The sequence below is a fragment of the Mytilus trossulus genome, unplaced genomic scaffold (genome assembly GCF_036588685.1).
Source record: "Mytilus trossulus isolate FHL-02 unplaced genomic scaffold, PNRI_Mtr1.1.1.hap1 h1tg000085l___fragment_1__unscaffolded, whole genome shotgun sequence".
Taxonomy (NCBI): domain Eukaryota; kingdom Metazoa; phylum Mollusca; class Bivalvia; order Mytilida; family Mytilidae; genus Mytilus; species Mytilus trossulus.
Window position 1 is genome coordinate 4,451,245 of NW_026963295.1, and position 19,309 is coordinate 4,470,553.

At 33.3% G+C, this 19,309-nt stretch overlaps 1 protein-coding gene across 1 annotated transcript; it reads right to left on the minus strand.

Annotated features, from left to right (window-relative positions):
* Positions 1-17,485: 17,485 nt before the first annotated feature.
* LOC134699864 (uncharacterized) lies at positions 17,486-18,852 on the minus strand. Its single transcript, XM_063561270.1, has 2 exons — positions 17,997-18,852; positions 17,486-17,772 (listed from the first exon to the last, which is right to left on the minus strand). The coding sequence occupies exons 1-2, from the start codon at positions 18,850-18,852 to the stop codon at positions 17,486-17,488; spliced, it is 1,143 nt and encodes a 380-aa protein (XP_063417340.1).
* Positions 18,853-19,309: the final 457 nt, after the last annotated feature.

The window sequence follows — 19,309 nt, forward strand, 5'->3', positions numbered from 1 at the left end:
AAAATTATTAAAAGCAATAATCTTAACAAATGTTGTAAGCTGACAAAGAAAAGCCTTCACAGTATACTTTCTGTATTAACACAACCATGGTAGATTCTTCATTTTGTATTGAATGATAAAAAAAATGTACATGTTTAAATTCTTGAAGGGATAATGCATATGAAAAAATCTCACTTGCAAAATTTGTTCACTATATATATGAATGTTGAAAGAAAACATTTTATCAGATTTAAAAATGAGCTCCAAGAGTGTACTGGAACATTTTACTGTTCCTGATGACTTCCAAAATGGAAATACTTTCAAAGGAAAATGTATGCATTGTGGCACCCTCATTAGTGGAAGTTATAAAGTTACATCCAACTTTGTTACACATATGAAGGTAATACTATATAAGAATTTTAAAAATTAATAAATTCATAATGCTTCTTTTTCATTTCTAACCAGATTTCATTTATCTTATATCCTCTAATAGCTTACATTTAAATTGGAAAATATTTTGTTTATTAAATTAATTAGTTGTGATTAAAACTAAAGTTTATTTTTGTTTTAAGAAGTCAGATTTCTAAATCACTTATTTAAGATAAATAATTTGAATAAGCTGGGATAAAAATGAAAATCATTTCAAAAAATAAAAAATAGTGCTCTTTTTTTGTATCATTTACAATCAAATAAATTTAAATAAATGTAAAATTTCAATAGGTAAATTAAAACAATTTAATATTTTCAAGATATTAAATAAGGCCTTTTGTAATTTTCAGAGAAAACACAGAGATTTGTACATTCTGCATTCTGAGAATAAAGAAATTCAACCAACATTGACACAATGCATAAAAAAAAGTGTAAAATATTCACCGTTTGATCCAAAACAGTTAGAAATGACAAATGCTCTTATAATGTTCATAGCTGGGGATCTTTTACCACTCTCTATTGTCGAAAGTGAAGAATTTAAAAACTTGATGGAAAAAGCTGACACTAAGTATCAAGTGCCTAGCAGAAAGCATTTATCTTCGAAACTTCTACATGAAAAATCGGTTGAAATAAAAAATAACCTTGTAAATACTCTTAAAAGAGCTGAAAGTGTGTGTTTAACCATTGATCTCTGGTCTAGTAGACAAATGAGAGGATTTTTGGGAATCACAGGCCACTTTATTTTGGACTGGGCTATGAAGTCTGTCATGATATGCTGTAAACGATTCAAAGGTAGACACACAGCAGAATCCATCAGGAGTGAATATGAAGAAGTTGTTACTTCATTTGAAATAGGTTTAAAAATTGCTGCAATAGTCAGTGACAATGCTAGTAATATCATGAATATGGTCAAAGCATTTTCAATTCCTGGCTTTGATGACTTTAAGGTAGATCATGAGAGTTCTGATGAGGAAATTGATGATGTAGACAAAGAAATTGAAGATTACCAGTCTGATGATTTACATTTATCCGACTGCTTACCCAAACATTCAAGATGCTTTGCACACACCTTACAATTGGTTGTTAAGGATGGCCTGAAAGATTGTTCACCCCACCTTAAAACTGTTATTACAAAGGCATCAAATATTGTCAGTTTTGTTAGGAAATCTATTATTGCTTCAGAAATCCTTGAAGATTATAAAAGATTGCAAGCTGCTAATGCTACAAGATGGAATTCACAACTGCATATGATTTGCTCAGTTTTGAATGTGCCAGAATGAGAATTGGACAAAATAGACTGTAAAACTAAGCTTTCATCCTATGAGAGAAAACTGCTTTCTGAATTATGTACTATACTTGAACCTTTTGACAAAGCTACAGTCCTTGTCCAAGGTGAAAAAACTGTAACTGCTAGCTTGCCAATTCCTGTAACACTTGGATTAAAACACCAGTTAAAACTTATATCAGTTGACTATAATTGTAAAATGATAAAATCATTGAAATCTTCTGTTGAAGAAAGATTGTTTCAGTTTGTAGAGGATGAAGCATATATTCTTGCTAGCTTTTTAGACCCAAGATTTAAGACCAGATGGTGTGAAACTGAACAGATTGATCAGTGTTTAGCTGTTGTTAAGGACAAACTTAGTCAAGTCCCTACATCATCTGAGCCCCCTTGTGATCAAAATTCTCCCCCATGTAAGCGAGCAAAAAATGATGATATTTTCAGTTTCATGCCAGCCCCATTAGTGGAAAGAAAAAGAAACCCTTCAGGGATTTCTGTAAGTTCAGAAATGGATGATTACTTGTCAGATAATTGTATTGATATGTCAGAAGACCCTCTTTTGTATTGGCATAGTAACTGTCAACGTTTACCACGTCTAGCTAAGTTAGCAGTGCAATATTTAGCTATTCCAGCCACATCTGCACCAGTTGAACGCTTATTTAGCACTGCTGGAAAAACATTTAGGCCGGAAAGGTGCCGACTGGCTGATGGAACATTTGAAAAGCTGATGATGGTCAAATGTAATGGGAAAATGCTTAAATAAGTTATATGACACAATACAAAAATGTATATACTAGTTGAACACTGTCTAATTGTTATAACTATAGAGCAATGTATAATACTTATGTACATATCATAGAATAAATGCATGTTTTCAATGTTTTATCTTAATTTTCCTTTCAAATGTAATTGAAGTAATTAATTACATTTGCCAAGTAATTGGAATGTAATAAATTACATTGGTAAAAAAAGTCAAATGTAATGTGTAATTTAATTGAAGATTTTGTAATTGTAATTGAATGTAATTAATTACTTTCAAATGTAATTGACCCCATGTCTGGTAACCATGCTTTTCTATGTTTTATTTATACATTTCTTTGGATTCAGCCGTAAAATTCGTTGAATTTTATAAACGAAAGTACCTACAATGTATTAAAATACAGAAGCAATTAAAGTGACAATCAACACACATACCAACAATATTCCTGTAACGAGAAAAGAATTATTTTACTGTTTATATTTTTAAAATCTAACATTCTAACTACAATCTATCCCTTTAAAAGCCCATTAACAAAATAAAGGTCCTGTATATTATACATGATATAGTAGTATTACTTTTTGATATTTGTAAGAAATGATGTAAATATTATCACACTAATAAGACAATAACAATCAAAACCAAGAAGTAAAAAAAGACTAAAAAAACAAAGGACATTTACATCCACAGTTATAAATAATAAATTAGAAACAACACAAACTCCACTAAAAACCGGGAGTGAAATCAGGTGCTCCGGAAGGGTAAGAATTTCTTGCGCCGTATACGGCACCCGTCGTGTTATTTCTTTGTTCAGTTCGGTAATGATGGTAGGTTATTATGACTGAGGAAGAATATCAGATATGATTTCTGACACACTTTTGTCATAATGGCCAATCAGCTCATGATGGCGACCGTAAAATTTCTTAAGTGATGAATCTTACGGTAGTACAATTTACAAAGGAACTCTCTGAACTGCTGGTATATACAATGATAACATAAAACATAATTGTCCATTAAATGAAATAATACTACTTTCGTCAAGTTTATCAATAATGTTATATATTTGAGGTTCACACTTGAAGCCTGCAGCATTTCGTGTTTTACATAAACATTGTAAAAAGACAAAATAAAAGCCTTTTTTTCAACCAAACGTAGTGTAGTTTTAATTTTTTTTTCATATATTTAGAGATAGTGTCTTACTAGGTTTCGTGTAGCCCAATTAACCTTTCACAAACTTCCAGGTTTTCATCCATTATAAATCATAACTTCAATCATTGTTCTTTAACTACTTACACTTAAATAAACATAATTTTACTAAACCGTTCCAGGACCCAGACAAAAAGGTTTTAGCAAGTTCTTTAACTTGGCAATGAAATATATCTATGATTTATCTATCGTTTCCTCTCACTTCATAACTAACATATAAGTGTAGGGTCGCATCCCATGCAGCTAAGTGAAATTGAATATAAGGAAACAGTAGTATACCGCTATTCAAAACTCATAAATCCATGGACAAAAAACTAAATCGGGGCAACAAACTTAAACCGAGGGAAACGCATTAAAATGTCTGCTCTTTGTTCGGGTTGTGGTCTCTTTGACACATTCCCCATTTATATAAGGCTACTTTATACAGAAATATTCTGTCGGGGATTGTGACAAATGCAGACGACAAGCGACACATCCTACATACATACTTTAATAGCATAGCTCTGTTCTAATAGCAATATGACGTTTAACTACTGATGTTGACAAACATGCAGTGTTACGTTCACTATGACAATTTTCTTTAATATAGTGGAGCGGTGGAGAGGACAATTTTTCAGAAATTTCAATAAGCTAACTATCTCATGGCATTATAAAAGCTCATTGGAAAGCTGAAATCGTGTCCTTTTTGAAAATATGCGTCGTAAATATAAACGCCGGTACAATCTTGCCGTAAATCAAGATCAAAGTTCCTCATTTAAAAATTTCCTATTTTCATCTGCAGAAAAAAAAACATGATATTTTACAGAATTGATAACAAATGAAATAAATTATATAAGTAGTATTAGGTAACAACACATTAGTTCATACTAGATGTTTGTCGATATTTGCAAATGACGTCAAAACTTTTCCAAACCCATTAAATAATTTACAGTAACATAATACCTTGATATTAGAACGAGACAAATAGCATTCTGGAATACTTTAGAATATAAGTGTTCGAAAGAACATCGAAATGGTTTGTTGATAAATCAGACAAAATTTGCAGTCATGTTAATTTTTGTTTAAGTTTTCCGGGATTCGACATGTCACTGAATTTTCTAAAAATGAATGTCAACTGTCCCAATGAATGATGACTTGTCCGATGATGCGATTTTAATTTTTAGTCGACATTACTGCAATGAGTGAAAGCGTGTCATATAACAAATATAAATAGTAAGACATTATTGTTTCCGTACAAAATGAAACGTTGAAAAAGTCAAAATAAAGTTAAAAACAAAGTTCATGATAATTCATCTCTGTCATCAGAAGCGTCGGCTGATACGGCCTGGCCATTGTTGCAACTACCTACATTTTGACAAAACCATAAATCAGTACAAAGAAGACCATGTTCTTTGCAAACACATGCTTCCTGTCAAGATTGTTCTTCTTATACACGGACAAATAATATCTTATAGGATGTCTAATGCCGTCTGTCCTTCAAAGAAAACTGGCTCCAATTGTCATTTTGCACACTTTTTGAACCAAAGTCACATGGTGAGTCATTATCGTGGTTGTCCAAGTTTGCAAACACCAAAACTTTGCTAAGCCACAAAGCACGTTGTGAAAATACTGATTCATATAGCGGAATCTTTATACGAATTTTAACTGTATTTATAGTCAACTGATGTCACCGCATATTGCTTAGGGGTGCAAGCAATAATAGGCAACCGTACGGCCTTCATGAATGAGAAAATCCAATGCCGTATAGTCGGTTATTAAAGACTACGACATAATAAATAACAAAAAGTTACGGCTTTGTTTTTAACAAAACAATGAACAAAAAACAAATATGACCGCAATCATCCAACGAAAACCACCTAGTTACAGGATCCTGATTCTCGAGAGACAAGGTTTTCTAAATGCAACAATGAACAAAATTGAGAATGGAAATGGGGAATGGGTCAAAGAGACCACAACCCGAACAAAGAGCTGACAACAGCCGAAGGCCACTAATGGGTTTTCAATGCAGCGAGAAACTCCCGCCCCCGGAGGCGTTACTGGTCCATAAACAAAAATGTATACTAGTTCAGTGATAATGAAAGTCAAACAAACTCCGAAATATACACAAGAAACTAAATTAAAAAACATACAAGACAAACAAAGACCAGAGGCTCCTGACTTGGGACATGCGCAAAAACGCGGAGAGATTAAACATTCTTTTTCTAGTCAGGGTAAAAAAACTGACATGAAGTGCTAATGAGTAACGCCTATACGTTTTGTAATAATATAATTAAATTTTGCTGAATACATCAGTGTCGATTGGGATAAATTAAAGAATAACGAGGTTTGATAGCGTTCCTAACAGGTGTATTGTTGCATGCAGTTTTTAAAACTATTGGAATCCAAATAAAAGAACAGTTGTATTGTTGATGAATGTTCCTTTTTTTAAATTTAAGCAACAGTAGTTTATCGATATTTAAAGCTCATTAATCGATTGAGAAAAATTAAGGCACAGTTACACACAAAACCTGGGTGAATCGCACACACTCCAAAAGAATCGATACAGAGTGCACCGATTTGCGAAATCCAAAGAAATTTAAAACGGAAGGTTCCTAATCTAATGGCAAATTCAAAAGCTCAATCACATCAAACGAATTGATATCTACTGTCATTATCTTGACTTGGTATATACATTTTCGATGTTGAAAAAGGCGAAATTAACCTGGTTGTATAGCTAGCTAAACGTCTCACTTGTATGACAGTCGTACAAGAATCCACACTTGTTCAACATATCTCAATTGGGATTAGGACGCCACAAGTAAACGAAAAGATTAAACGACACTCAACTATAATAACTGATAAAACAATGGTAAAAGTCTTTAGTTTGAAAATCTTATAAACCGTACTTCATGGCGAGACATAACATCAGAACATATTTTTCTATCGACAAAACCTACAAAATGGTGTTTAAAGCATGATATAGACTACCTGATTTAAGTTCACACTATTATTGATAGCAAGTCAAAGAGAAATATTTTTATTAACGAAATAACTCGAACGGATAACTTTTAATTCGAGACGTTCAACTCATTAAAATTATGTTATACGAAGTAAACTAGACGGTATGGGTATTTATCATTTGTATATGCCGTACGCCACCGGAATGCTTTGACCTATTTTTGCTTTTATCCATGTCTTGTAAACATTGGTGGATATATACATCGTTGACAATCATACAACGTATCCTTAGTTCGATAAAGTATTCCAAATCATTAAGAGTTTACATTCACTTAATATGTTGTTTATTTTTCCATTTAAAAATACCATTACCAAAACGTAACTGCTACAAAATTACAACGTTGCAAAACGAATCAGTAAAGACGCACTAACGAAGACCATTTACGATGAGTAATTAAAATATGATTGAATGACATTTGCAAAAGCAATATAAAAGACTTATACGGTTATAAATATCTTTTTTTTTTATTAAACATGTGGGATGTTTGAGAGAAAATGTCGAACAAAATGAGGAATTGTATGTGCATTTCATTTAAAAAAAGAAATTGTTTAAACGGTTTAATAGGAAGTTGAAACAAAACCTAAAAAATGAGGGTTAGTAATTGCATTTCAATTTAAAAAAAGAAATTGTTTAAACGGTTTAATAGGAAGTTGAAACAAAACCTAAAAAATGAGGGTTAGTAATTGCATTTCAATTTAAAAGACGAGAATATCTAAACGGAATAACAGAAAATGAAAAACCTTTCTATCAATTTAGAAACATTTAAGGTAGGAAGGGTGTCTTCCTCCATCTTGGATTTGGAAATACCAGAAAACTAGATCTTTAATAGAATGTGCAAATTTTTAGAGTAGCAGGTAATTCATGTGTTAGAACTTTCATTTCAATATAGAAAATGACATGTTTTGTCATATTTATGGTTGTTTTTACAAAAAAACATATGGTGTAGTTTATGCTTTATTGCAGAAAATTGGGTTTTCCATGCATTACCTATACAAAATTTGTCAATTTTGAATACCGTGTAGCGTGAAAATAACCCCGTGACCCATTCTTTTTATAAAAAAAAATTTCAAAAGCAGAGTATTTTTTTGGCAAATTATTAAAACATTCTATGGATTATAATTTAGACACCCCATCTTCTTTAAGGAATGATAACTTGATATTTATGAAGGAACCCAAACGCAGTGATTTCCCATTGCCTTCACCATATAGCCTGTGTTTAGAGTGAGACAAAAACTTGTTTCAAGAAGCAAATTCAACCAAACCGATCTGATTGATAGATCTATTAAGTTATTCATTGACGCAACGTCTGATGGAAAATTGCATGTATATGCAAATCAAAAACATTCGATAATTAGTCATTTCAAAACGTTTTGCAAATCAACATGAGCAAGGAGCCGTGCAAATGCCTACAAGGATGGGATATGCTTGATATAATGGGAAATTGTGTAATGCACTACAATAAAGGTATCAAATTGACGTCTGTTGATATTACGTGTAATATTTTTTTTCTTTAAAGTTGAAAATACATATTATTTATTCATATTTTTATTGCACTCCTTAATACAATACGTTATGACCTAAATGACTTATACATGAATAAGTCCGTTTGATTTATCGTTTGAATTATTTTACATTTGTAATTTAGGGGCCTTGTAGCTGACTAGCGGTATCGGCTTTGCTCATTGTTAAATAACCATGTGGTGACCTATAGTTGTTAATTTCTGTTTCATTTGGTCTATGTGCAGAGTTGTCTCATTTGCAATCATATCTTTTTTATAGATTAATCGCTACTCTTTTTTAAAACAAATTATTGCAAGTGTAAAGTGACAATCAGCACAGACGAGAATGATTTTACTGTTGATATTAAAGCTAAGATTCTAACTACAACCTATCCCTTTTAAACTAACAAAATAAAGGTCCTGTACATTATATTAGTAGTACCTTTTAACAGTTGTAAGACATGATGCCAATATCATCACGCTAAGAAAAACTTACGGCAGTACAATGCACTAAGTAAAATTGGGAAAGGAAATGGGGAATGTGTCAAACCGACAACTACCCGACCATAGAGCAGACAACAGCCGAAGTCCACCAATGGGTTTTCAATGTAGCGAGACACTCCCGCACCTGGAGGCGTCCTTCAGCTGGCCCCTTAAAAATATGTATACTAGTTCGGTGATAATGAACGTCATAGTAAAGACTAACAAAGGCCAGAGGCTCCTGACTTGGAACAGGCGCAAATTTGCGACGCGGCTTAACATGTTTATGAGATCTCACCCCTCTCCCTATACCTCTAGCCAATGTAGAAAAGTAAATGCATAACAGTACGCACATTAAAATTCAGTTCAAACGTCCGAGTCTGATGTCAGAAGATGTAACAAAAGAAAATAAACAAAATGACAATAATACATAAATAACAACAGACTACTAGCAGTTAACTGACATGCCAGCTTCGGAACCTCTATTAAACTGATTGAAAGATTATGTCTTCATCATTTGAATAGCAGGCACAATCCCTCCCGTTAGGGGTTTAGTATCATACTGTCATAAAATATATATGAAGAACATAACCCGTGTCATGCCAACAACTGTATTTTAAATAAATGTGTTTAGGTGCGATGCAAAGACCCTATAAATGAATCAATATTAAAGCCAAAATATGCAATCTTTAATGACCTGACAACAGTATCGTAACTATATCCCTTCTTAATAAGTCTGTTTAAAGGTTTTGTAAGCTTTTGAGTTGAATACTGACATTTTTGAGCTCTGTGAAAAATATTACCATAAAAGATTGGATGTGAAATACGTGAACATATAAGATGTCTGCATTTTGAGTTATATTTACGAATTATTTCCTTATACCGATGATACAATTTAGTACATGTTTTGACTAGATTGTGATATCGAAAACCCTGGTGTAATAATTTTTCAGTAATACATAAATTTCCATAGCTAAAATCTAATACGTTATTACAAACACGAGCGAATCGTACAAGTTGAGATATATAAACACCATAAGATGGTGACAAGGGAATGTCTCCATTTAAAATGGATAATTAACGATAGGAAAAGACAAATCATCTCTTTTATCATAAATTTTTGTATAAAGCTTCCCGTAAATGATATAGGTATCAAGATCGAGGACAGGGCAGTGGTCATTGTTAGTATTAGCTTTTTTTAAAGTTAGTTCAACAGGATAAATTTCTTTAGTATACATACTGAAGTCGTCATCATTGAGAGCCAATAGATCATTCAAATATCTAAAAGTATTGTTAAATTTGGTATCAAATGTTGTTTCAATGGGTCTTTGCTAATTTAAGTCATAAATTGTAATTCATAACAATACAAAAACAGGTTTGCAATAAGTGGTGCACAGATAGTCCCCATTGGAATTCCAACTAAGAAACTCTTTGAACTGTTCGTGTATAAAATGAGAATTTAAAACATCATTTTCTATTAAATGAAATAATACTTCTGTCGTCAAGATTATCCTTGATGTTATCTTTTAGAGAACACATTACTTTCACTTTGAAATCATGCATCATTTCGTGTTTTACTTACTCATAAAAAGACAAAATTTTCACCGAAACGTAGAGTAGTTTGAAATTAATTTTCATATCAAGAGACTGTTTTTTGGCAGTTAATATAGTCCAATTTACCTCGAATGAACTTTCTAATTATTCAGCGGAATTTATAATTAAAATCGCTGTTCGTTTCCTACTTACACTTAAATAAAGCAGAGATGATCTGAAACCTTCCAAGGACCAAGACAAAAAGGTTTTAGCCAATTTTGCAATATCTTACTGAAATTACATTGATGATTTATTGATCGTTTTCTGTCACTTTATAACTAAAATATAAATGTGGGCTTGCATCCCATGTAGCTTAGTAACTTGCGGTTACTACATACAGCAACGTCTGTTTTACATTCTGTCAGTGATATTGACAAATGCAGACGACAAGCGACACATTATTCATACATACTTAAAACATGGCTCTGTTTTAATAAGAAGATGAAGTAAAATTACTGATATCGACAAATTATGAAGTGTTATGTTCACCATGACAAAATGTTATGATATATCTGTGTATCAACTCTTCACCGACAAATTCTCTTAGTCTTAGATATTTATTATAAGGAAGAGTCGTCATATTTGTGTATTTACTGATTATGTCCTCCTTCCCTATTGTGATATTGGAATAAAAGAGAGAAAAAAAAACATTTTATAAAGTTTGTTTGTTTGTTTGAAGTACTTATCAAATTTTGCCTTCACCTTGTTCACCATGACAATTCAAATCTCCCTATTTAACACCAAGTACCTATAAATACGAGAAAAACGTGCAAAGGATGTAAATCCAGTCAAGGTTGTTAAACACTTCCATCATCATCATCATACGATAAAAGCGTAGATTGAATGTGGATTCGCAAGGATAATGAAGCATGTATGTAAAAAGCATTCGTGAATTGCAACCAAAAACAAAAAGCTAGTTAAGATAAATAGCAGTTTGTGCTATGTGCGTGATCTATGTATTAATGAAAAAAAATATAATTTCAGTTAGTATAATCTATGTAATACTGATGAATTTTTTAGTCAGTTATTTCGATGCCACAACAAGTCTTTACTACATCTTTTATAAGATACAGAGATTTGGTTAGCAAGTTAAGTTGTACATATAGAAGACTTCTTTCATACGGAATAGCATATGCCATTTGGTTTATGAATGGTTTTGCTCAGACCGAAATTTAAGATACGATCCATGTAAATGTATCCATCATTAAAATAGACTTATTCTACAAGGTCCCCCATTCAAAACTGTAATTAAATCTATGAATTTTTTTTCAGTTATACACATATGCAATTCATGGAACTACAATCTGTCGACACCTACATTTGGCAGTGTACAAGTCACTTTTTTCTCTGACTGTTAATGATTTTTAAAGTTATACTCATTGAATGCTGGATGTGAACTGATTGATGTGTCAGTCTTAGATACTTGCTATTTTAAATTAGTTTTTTAGCTTTGAACTAGCTGTCAGTAACAGCAAAAACTGTTAGATCTGCAATAGGTGTATTTTTGTTGTGGGATGGATGTATACGCTGCCACGTCCAATGTGCTAGATGTTCTGCTTTGCTTCTGTGAAATCCACTTCATTTAAGATATGACAGTTATTTTACCAAACCTCCTTATTTGTATACATTATAGTAAATGGGTTAATCACTAGTATCATGCAAGAATCATCAAAACGGTTAAAGTGTAGAGGTTTCAGTATATTTGTATTTCGAATTTATCCGGAGAGTTTTACATGAAAACATTTAATAGAATTGAGAATGGGAATGGGGAATGTGATAAAGAGACAATCCGACCAGAGAGCACAAAACCGCCGAAAGATATATTTTTTGCAACAAAAAGACAACAATCTAACAAAGTAGCAGACACCAGACAAAAGGCCATTAAACTGATTCAAACACAGCGAGAAATTCCCGCAAACCCGGAGGCGGGCTTCAGTTGGCCTCAAAACAAACATTTGTGCTAGTTCAGTGAAAATAAACGGCATGCTAAACTCGAAACCTTATAAACGAACAAGAATTAAAAGGCACACAAAAAATACAATTGCCAGTGGCTCCTGATTTGGGACAGGCGCAATAGATGTCGTGGGTATATAAATGTTAAGTGTGATCTCAGTCCTTCCCCTTTTAATCCTAGTCAACGTAGAAAAAAAAACGTTCTGTTAAACTTAGTTTAAAGATTGATTGATTGATTGTTGGTTGTTTTACGCCGCATTAGCACAAAAAGGCTATATCGCGGCGAGAGCTAATTCGAATATTTTTACAATTTAAAGCATATTTTTAAAATAAGACAAAAAGTCCTTCAATATACTAAAATTCTTGACTAAAGCAAATTGAGTATATACAAAATAAAAATCAACAGTAAAATAACGTGATAAAAATTAAAATCGATTTAAATATAATAACATTTTTATATTCTATAATAAATTCCAATTTCTTTTAAAAAAGCAACAATATTTGTAAATGGAACATTATTAAATAAATCATACATATTATTGACATTGAAATGCTTCTTACGAATATCAGCAAAGTCAATACAATTAATTAAAACATGTTTAATAGTATACTTGCAGTTGCAAGGAACACATTGTGGTTCATCTTCATTTTTTAAAAGATATTCGTGTGTTATTCTAGTATGACCAATACGACATCTAGTAATAACACACTGATCTTTTCTGCACATAATATTATTAAAAGGTTTGCCTAAATTAGGTTTAATTTCATGCAATTTATTATCATCTTTTTTACTCCATTTATTTTTCAATATATTAAAAACATATTCTCTAATATTAGATTTAAAATCAGTATATGGTATATCACAGTTAGATAGAGGGTCACCCAGGGCATTCTTTGCCTCAAGGTCTACAGCTGTGTTTCTGTTCCGGACCATATGAGTATTTGGACCATACGCGTATGGTCATGACCATATGCGTATACTCATATGGTCCGACCATACGCGTATGGTCCGACCGTACGCGTATGGTCGGACCATATGAGTATAATACTCGTTTGGTTATTAACGGGCCGGACCATATGAGTATTTGGACCATATAGGTATATTTATTTTTTCCAAATGACATTATAAACGTTTCAATAATACAAGAACTTTATCTAAAAAAAACAGTGATGGTTTAAAACATGACAATTTTTTAATTTTATAATCCAAAAAACTACGTAAAAATTTAATATTGATGCCATAGTTAGTTTTCATCGCTAGTAACATTTGTGCATGTAGGCTTGGATGACATTCACTTCCACACGGTATCATAGCTTTTTTGCATTTGCAAGAAATTTGTACACGATCTTTTTCATTTACACATTTCGTTTGCGAGTGAAAAACAAGCCTTTTTTTGCAGCTGCGTACAGTGATACCGAGGTCTTTGGCAATTCTGATGTCTACGGTGTTTTTAAGAAGCTCTAGATCTCAAGTATCGTAAAATGATTGACTGCAATACACCATCTTCACAACACAACTTAAATAAACTAATAGTATGCTACTTTCCAGTGACTTCTTATGTAACAGTTCATTAAGAAATTTTTGGAATTTAATTTTTTAGTCGACATATTGCCATTTACTCGTAATAACAAATCGGTAATGACCATCGGTAATGACCATCGGTATAAAATGTGTTTACTTTAAATTTGACAATTAAGTAAAATAAACAATGTGAAACTTCTTATTTTTATTTAGCTTATCTTTTTATTATAATATAATGATACAATAACCTATATGATAGCGTCTTTTGAATGAACGGTCATACCATATGAAGAGTTTAGAAGTATTAAAGTAAACTGTAACATAGTGTTAATTACCCCGACCATACGCGTATGGTCCGACCATACGCGTATGGTCGGACCATATGAGTATATACCCATATGGTCATGACCATACGCGTATGGTCCAAATACTCATATGGTCCGGAACATTTCCAAGGATTCCAACATGACTCGGAACCCATAGACATATTATTTCTTTCAGAAGAATTTTTAAATTCCTCATTACATATAAAATTTTCAGGATTGTTGGGTTTTTAATTTTAGTATTTCGTATAGCTTGTAAGCATGAAAGTGAATCCGAACATATAATAAATTTGGATTTATCTGAAGAAGCAATAAATTTCAAAGCCAAAATTATTGCTTCTGCTTCAGCAGTAAAGATGGATGCATCAGATGGCAAACGGAGGGTTGCAGCTCTGTCCCTGAAGACAGCAGCAGATGCAACTCTATCACCATCTTTTGATCCATCAGTATAGACAGTTGAAAAATCTAGATAATCGTCTTTAATTTCAGCATAGAATTAAAAGAGGATTTGTTTTATTTTTATTGTGTTCACGGAGATCAAATATCATTTTTGGTTTGGGAAATTCCCATGGAGGACATTTGCAAGTTTGAACTTGAGCAACAGATTTTTAATCAAAAGAAGCTAAATGTGGTTTTAAACGTAAACCTAACGGAGGCATTTTATTTTCATGTTTTGCAAAAAATATCTTCATCAATCGGATTAAAAACACAGCTGTAGGCAGGATTATCTGAGTGGGCTTTTAGTTTGACAGCATATTGAAGTCCAAGCTTCAAACGTCTGTCAGAGAGTGAGTGCTCATCAGCCTCTACATACAGACTCTCAACTGGTGAGGTTTTAAATGCGCCAAGACAGAGACGCAAACCTTGGTGATGCACAGCATCGATAATCTGTATGTAGGACTTCCTTGCAGAGCCATACACTATAGAGCCATAATCTAGTTTAGATCTAACAAGAGATCTATATAAATTGAGTAAAATGTTGCGATCAGCACCCCAGTCAGTGCTGCCGACAACTTTTAAAATATCTAAAGCTTTTAAACATCTCGCTTTTAACATTTTGATATGGGGTAGAAAGGTTAACTTTTTATCGAAAAGTAAACCAAGAAATTTGGTTTCATCAACCATTTTAATTGGGTTGCCGTACAAAGTTAGTTCTGGATCAAGATGCAATTTTCTTTTGTTACAAAAATGCATCCCGACCGTTTTTGAAGTGGAAAATTTAAAACCATTTTCCGAGGCCCATTTTTCAATTCTTCCAAGACATAATTGTAATTGTCTTTCAATGTTATTCATATTTTTGCCTCTGTAACATATTAAAAAATCATCAACGTACAATGAACCTTCAATATTACTTTTTAAAACTTCAACAAGGCTGTTGATTTTAAGACTAAATAATGTAACAGATAAAATACTGCCCTGAGGGACACCCATCTCTTGATAATAAAGATCAGACATGGTCGAATTAACTCTAACATTAAATTGTCTATTAGAGAGAAAATTAGAAATAAAATTAGGCATATTGCCTTTCAACCCTATATCAAATAGATCTTTTAAAATACCATATTTTCATGCAGTATCATAGGCCTTCTCAAGGTCAAAAAAGACCGACACCACATGCTCTTTTTTCGCAAAACCATTACGGACAAATGATTCGAATCGAACAAGATGATCAAGAGTACTGCGACCCTGTCGGAATCCACACTGGATATTGGCTAATAGCCCATTGGATTCCAGGAACCAAACAAGGCGATCATTGACCATCCGTTCGAGTGTTTTACAGACACAACTGGTAAGAGCAATTGGTCGATAATTAATAGGATCCGTATGATCTTTACTTGGTTTTGGAATAGGCACGACGGTTGCAAGCTTCCAGATTGATGGTAAATCACCAGATTCCCAGATGTTATTCATGAGCTGCAAGAGAGCTTCTAGCGAGGAATCTGGCAAGTGTTTTAAAAGTTGGTAGTGAATATTATCAGGCCCACAGGCTGTATCATGGGCTTTTGACAGAGATGTTTTAAGTTCTTCAAGAGAAAATAGTTTATTATAATTTTCACCATTTTTTTATTTAAAGTTTAATTAAATTTTTTCTTTTTGTTTTTTAACTTTTTTAAAGTCTTCCCTGTAGTTGTTACAAGAAGAAGACTTCGCAAAAGTTTCACAAAGTTTGTTGGCAATATCCTTTTCAGATGTTAATAAATTATTGCCGTCTTTCAAATGTTTTACAGTGGCTTTAGAATTTTTACCTTTTATTTTATTTACCATATTCCAAACTTTTGTCATCGGAGTGCGAGATGTAATCCCCGAGACAATTTTTTTCCAGGATGTTCGTCGGGCTTGCCTACAAGTCCGCCGTGCCTTAGCGCGAAAAATACGGAAATTACTCAAGTTTTCCGTCGTTGGTTGTTGATTGAACCGTCTTTCAGATTTTTTACGGTCACCTATGGCTTGATCACAAGCGTCATCAAACCATGGTTTAATGGGATGTTTTGGATTTGCCGAGGTCTTAGGAATAGTTCTGTCAGCAATTGACGTTAGAACTGTATTAAAAGTTAAAATTGGATCTTGCACAGTCTCAAACATCTTTGACTGAAGTTCCGCTCGACAGAGATTCTCAAACAAGGACCAGTCCGCCTTGTCAAGTTTCCAACGTGGTACTCTCTGTTGGGCAGAATTAAAAAGATGTTCAAGTACTATTGGAAAATGATCACTTCCACATAGATCATCATGAACACGCCATGAATAATCCAGAAGCAGAGAGGGATCGCATATAGTGATATCAATAGAAGAATAAGACCCGTTTCCAGGATGAAGATACGTATTAGATCCATCGTTAAAAATGCATAATCCTTCTTGAGAGACAAAGTCCTCAATGATCTCACCTTTGGCATTATGAGTCTTTCTACCCCATAATGGATTGTGGGCATTGAAGTCGCCTATAAGTATAAATGGTGAGGGTAATTGATCAGTGAGGTTTTTGAGTTTTGCTTTATCGATAATTGAATTAGGTGGAATATATATCGAACATAATGTAATTGTTTTGTCTAATGATAAACGAATTGCAACTGCTTGCAGATCCGTTGTGAGTTGGACTGTGCTATGAATGACGTTGTCCTTCACAAAAATGGATGATCCGCCTGCAGCACGTTCATCTACCTTAGAAAATGTGCTATACATGTTGTATCCTTTTAAAGATACGTTGTCACTTTCTTTTAGATGAGTTTCTTGAAGACAAAATGCAATAGGTATAGGTAAAAAAGACTGAACTAGAAGTGTTAACTCGAGAAGATATATTTTAAGACCTCGGCAGTTCCATTGGATTATATTTGTCATTATTTAATAAAAGAAGGGCGAATGCTGTCGAGTTTGCCAGCATTCTTATTTCGCTCACCCTACGATCGTGATCTTTCGGGTGGCGGAACACTTTCGGTTTCCATTTCAGTTTCGATGATAAGTGTTGAAAATCAGTTGTGTGAGGAGAGTCGTCGATCTCCAGGATTACGTGCAGCTGGTGTTACTCCGCCTCGACCCCTACCCTGCGACCTCGAATCAGAAGACTTCTGAGAGGATGTATTTCCTGGCTTCTTTTGGACATCCTTCTTTTCTTGAGAACGTAGAGGAGATGGGGCTCTGGTAGACTGTGTACTGGACGAAGAAGATGAAGGAAGACTTTTGGAGGTGGAAGAATCATCTATGTCACTGGGAAGATCCCAGACAGATTCACCGCTCCAATTGTGTATTTCTACTGTTTCTTTTTTATTTGATTTTTTTTTCTCATTTTTTTTTTTGTGATGATAGTGAGCTCTGTAGGGAAGATTGAGTTGACTGAGTACTTGTTTTGGAAGATATTAGTTTTCTTGGAATTAATATTCTATCGGTAGGTTCTGTTTCAACAGGCAGCATTTTAAAATTGTCCGCATCAATTGGCCAAGTCATGCGAGTTTGTGTATTGACTGAATGAGCGGACAACTTTACTGGCGTACGATGGTCTGTTTGAAACAAGGAGATCATTCGAAACAGAAGCTATCTGTTTAGCTTCTGGATAACTAATGTTTCTTTCTGTTTTAATTTTAATAATATTTTTTTCTTTAAGGTAAACAGGGCAGTCCCTAGACGATGAAAAATGGGATTCACCACAGTTTACACATTTAGAAGATTCAGAGTGACAGTTTGTTCCCTCGTGTCCTTCGTCAGAACACTTGAAGCATCTCTGCTTACCACGACATTGTTTGCTTCCATGACCAAACTTTTGACAAGTAAAGCATCGAATTGGGTTTGGGATAAACATGTCAACTCTGATTCCGAAGCAACCTAAAGTAATAGATGGAGGAGGAGTTGGAGTTCTAAAGGTAAAAAGATAAGTATTTAATTTGATTATATTTCCATTCTTTTTAATTTGAAATCTAATAACATTAGTAACACCTTGGCTTGAAAGTTCCTCACCGATTTCTTCCACTGTAAGGTCACCAAGGTATTGACTTCTGTCTCGAATTATCCCCTTACAGCTGTTCAAACTGTTATGAGGAGAAGCAGAAACAGGAAAGTTTGATATTGTAGACATTGTAAGTAAATTTGTTGATTGACTTTTGTTGGAACATTCAACCAACAAATTGCCAGATCTCATTTTTGAAACTTTTTTAACAGTACCAGCAACGCTTTGAATTTGTTTGTGAATTACAAAGGGCGATACTTTTGAAATTGGTTTTTCATCTGTTCCTTTTATTACAATAAATCTTGGCCAACTGTCATCTTCCCGACAGGGCTCTGATTCATCACATTTTCTTTTCTTATGTATTAAAGCTGATTTAGAGGGTTTGTTTTGTTGTGCCATATGATCCACCGGAGGGTAGTTTAAAGAAAATCCGAGTCCGATGTCAGAAAAGATAACAATGTAAATATTTTTGATTTTAACAAACGAAATCTCTTTATTACTAAACAATTATAACACCAGGGTTTTCGATATCACAAACTTAAAAAAGTATCTTTTTAAATTCGATGATCGGTAAAAAGATATATTTCGGAAATATTAATGAACTTGCATGTACATCTTATACGTTCGGGTACTTCAAATCCAATCTTTTACCATTTGATTAGGGACTTTTTAACATGCTTATGGAAATATTCTATACAAAGCACGAACGTACATTGTTATAACAATACCGTTGTCAAGTCATTAAAGATGGCATTTATTTAGGTAATATTGATTCTCTCAATATCCTTCCATATACATAGACATATGTGTAGATCTTGGCTTGCTTATCGTTTTTCATCTCGACGTTTCTTTATAT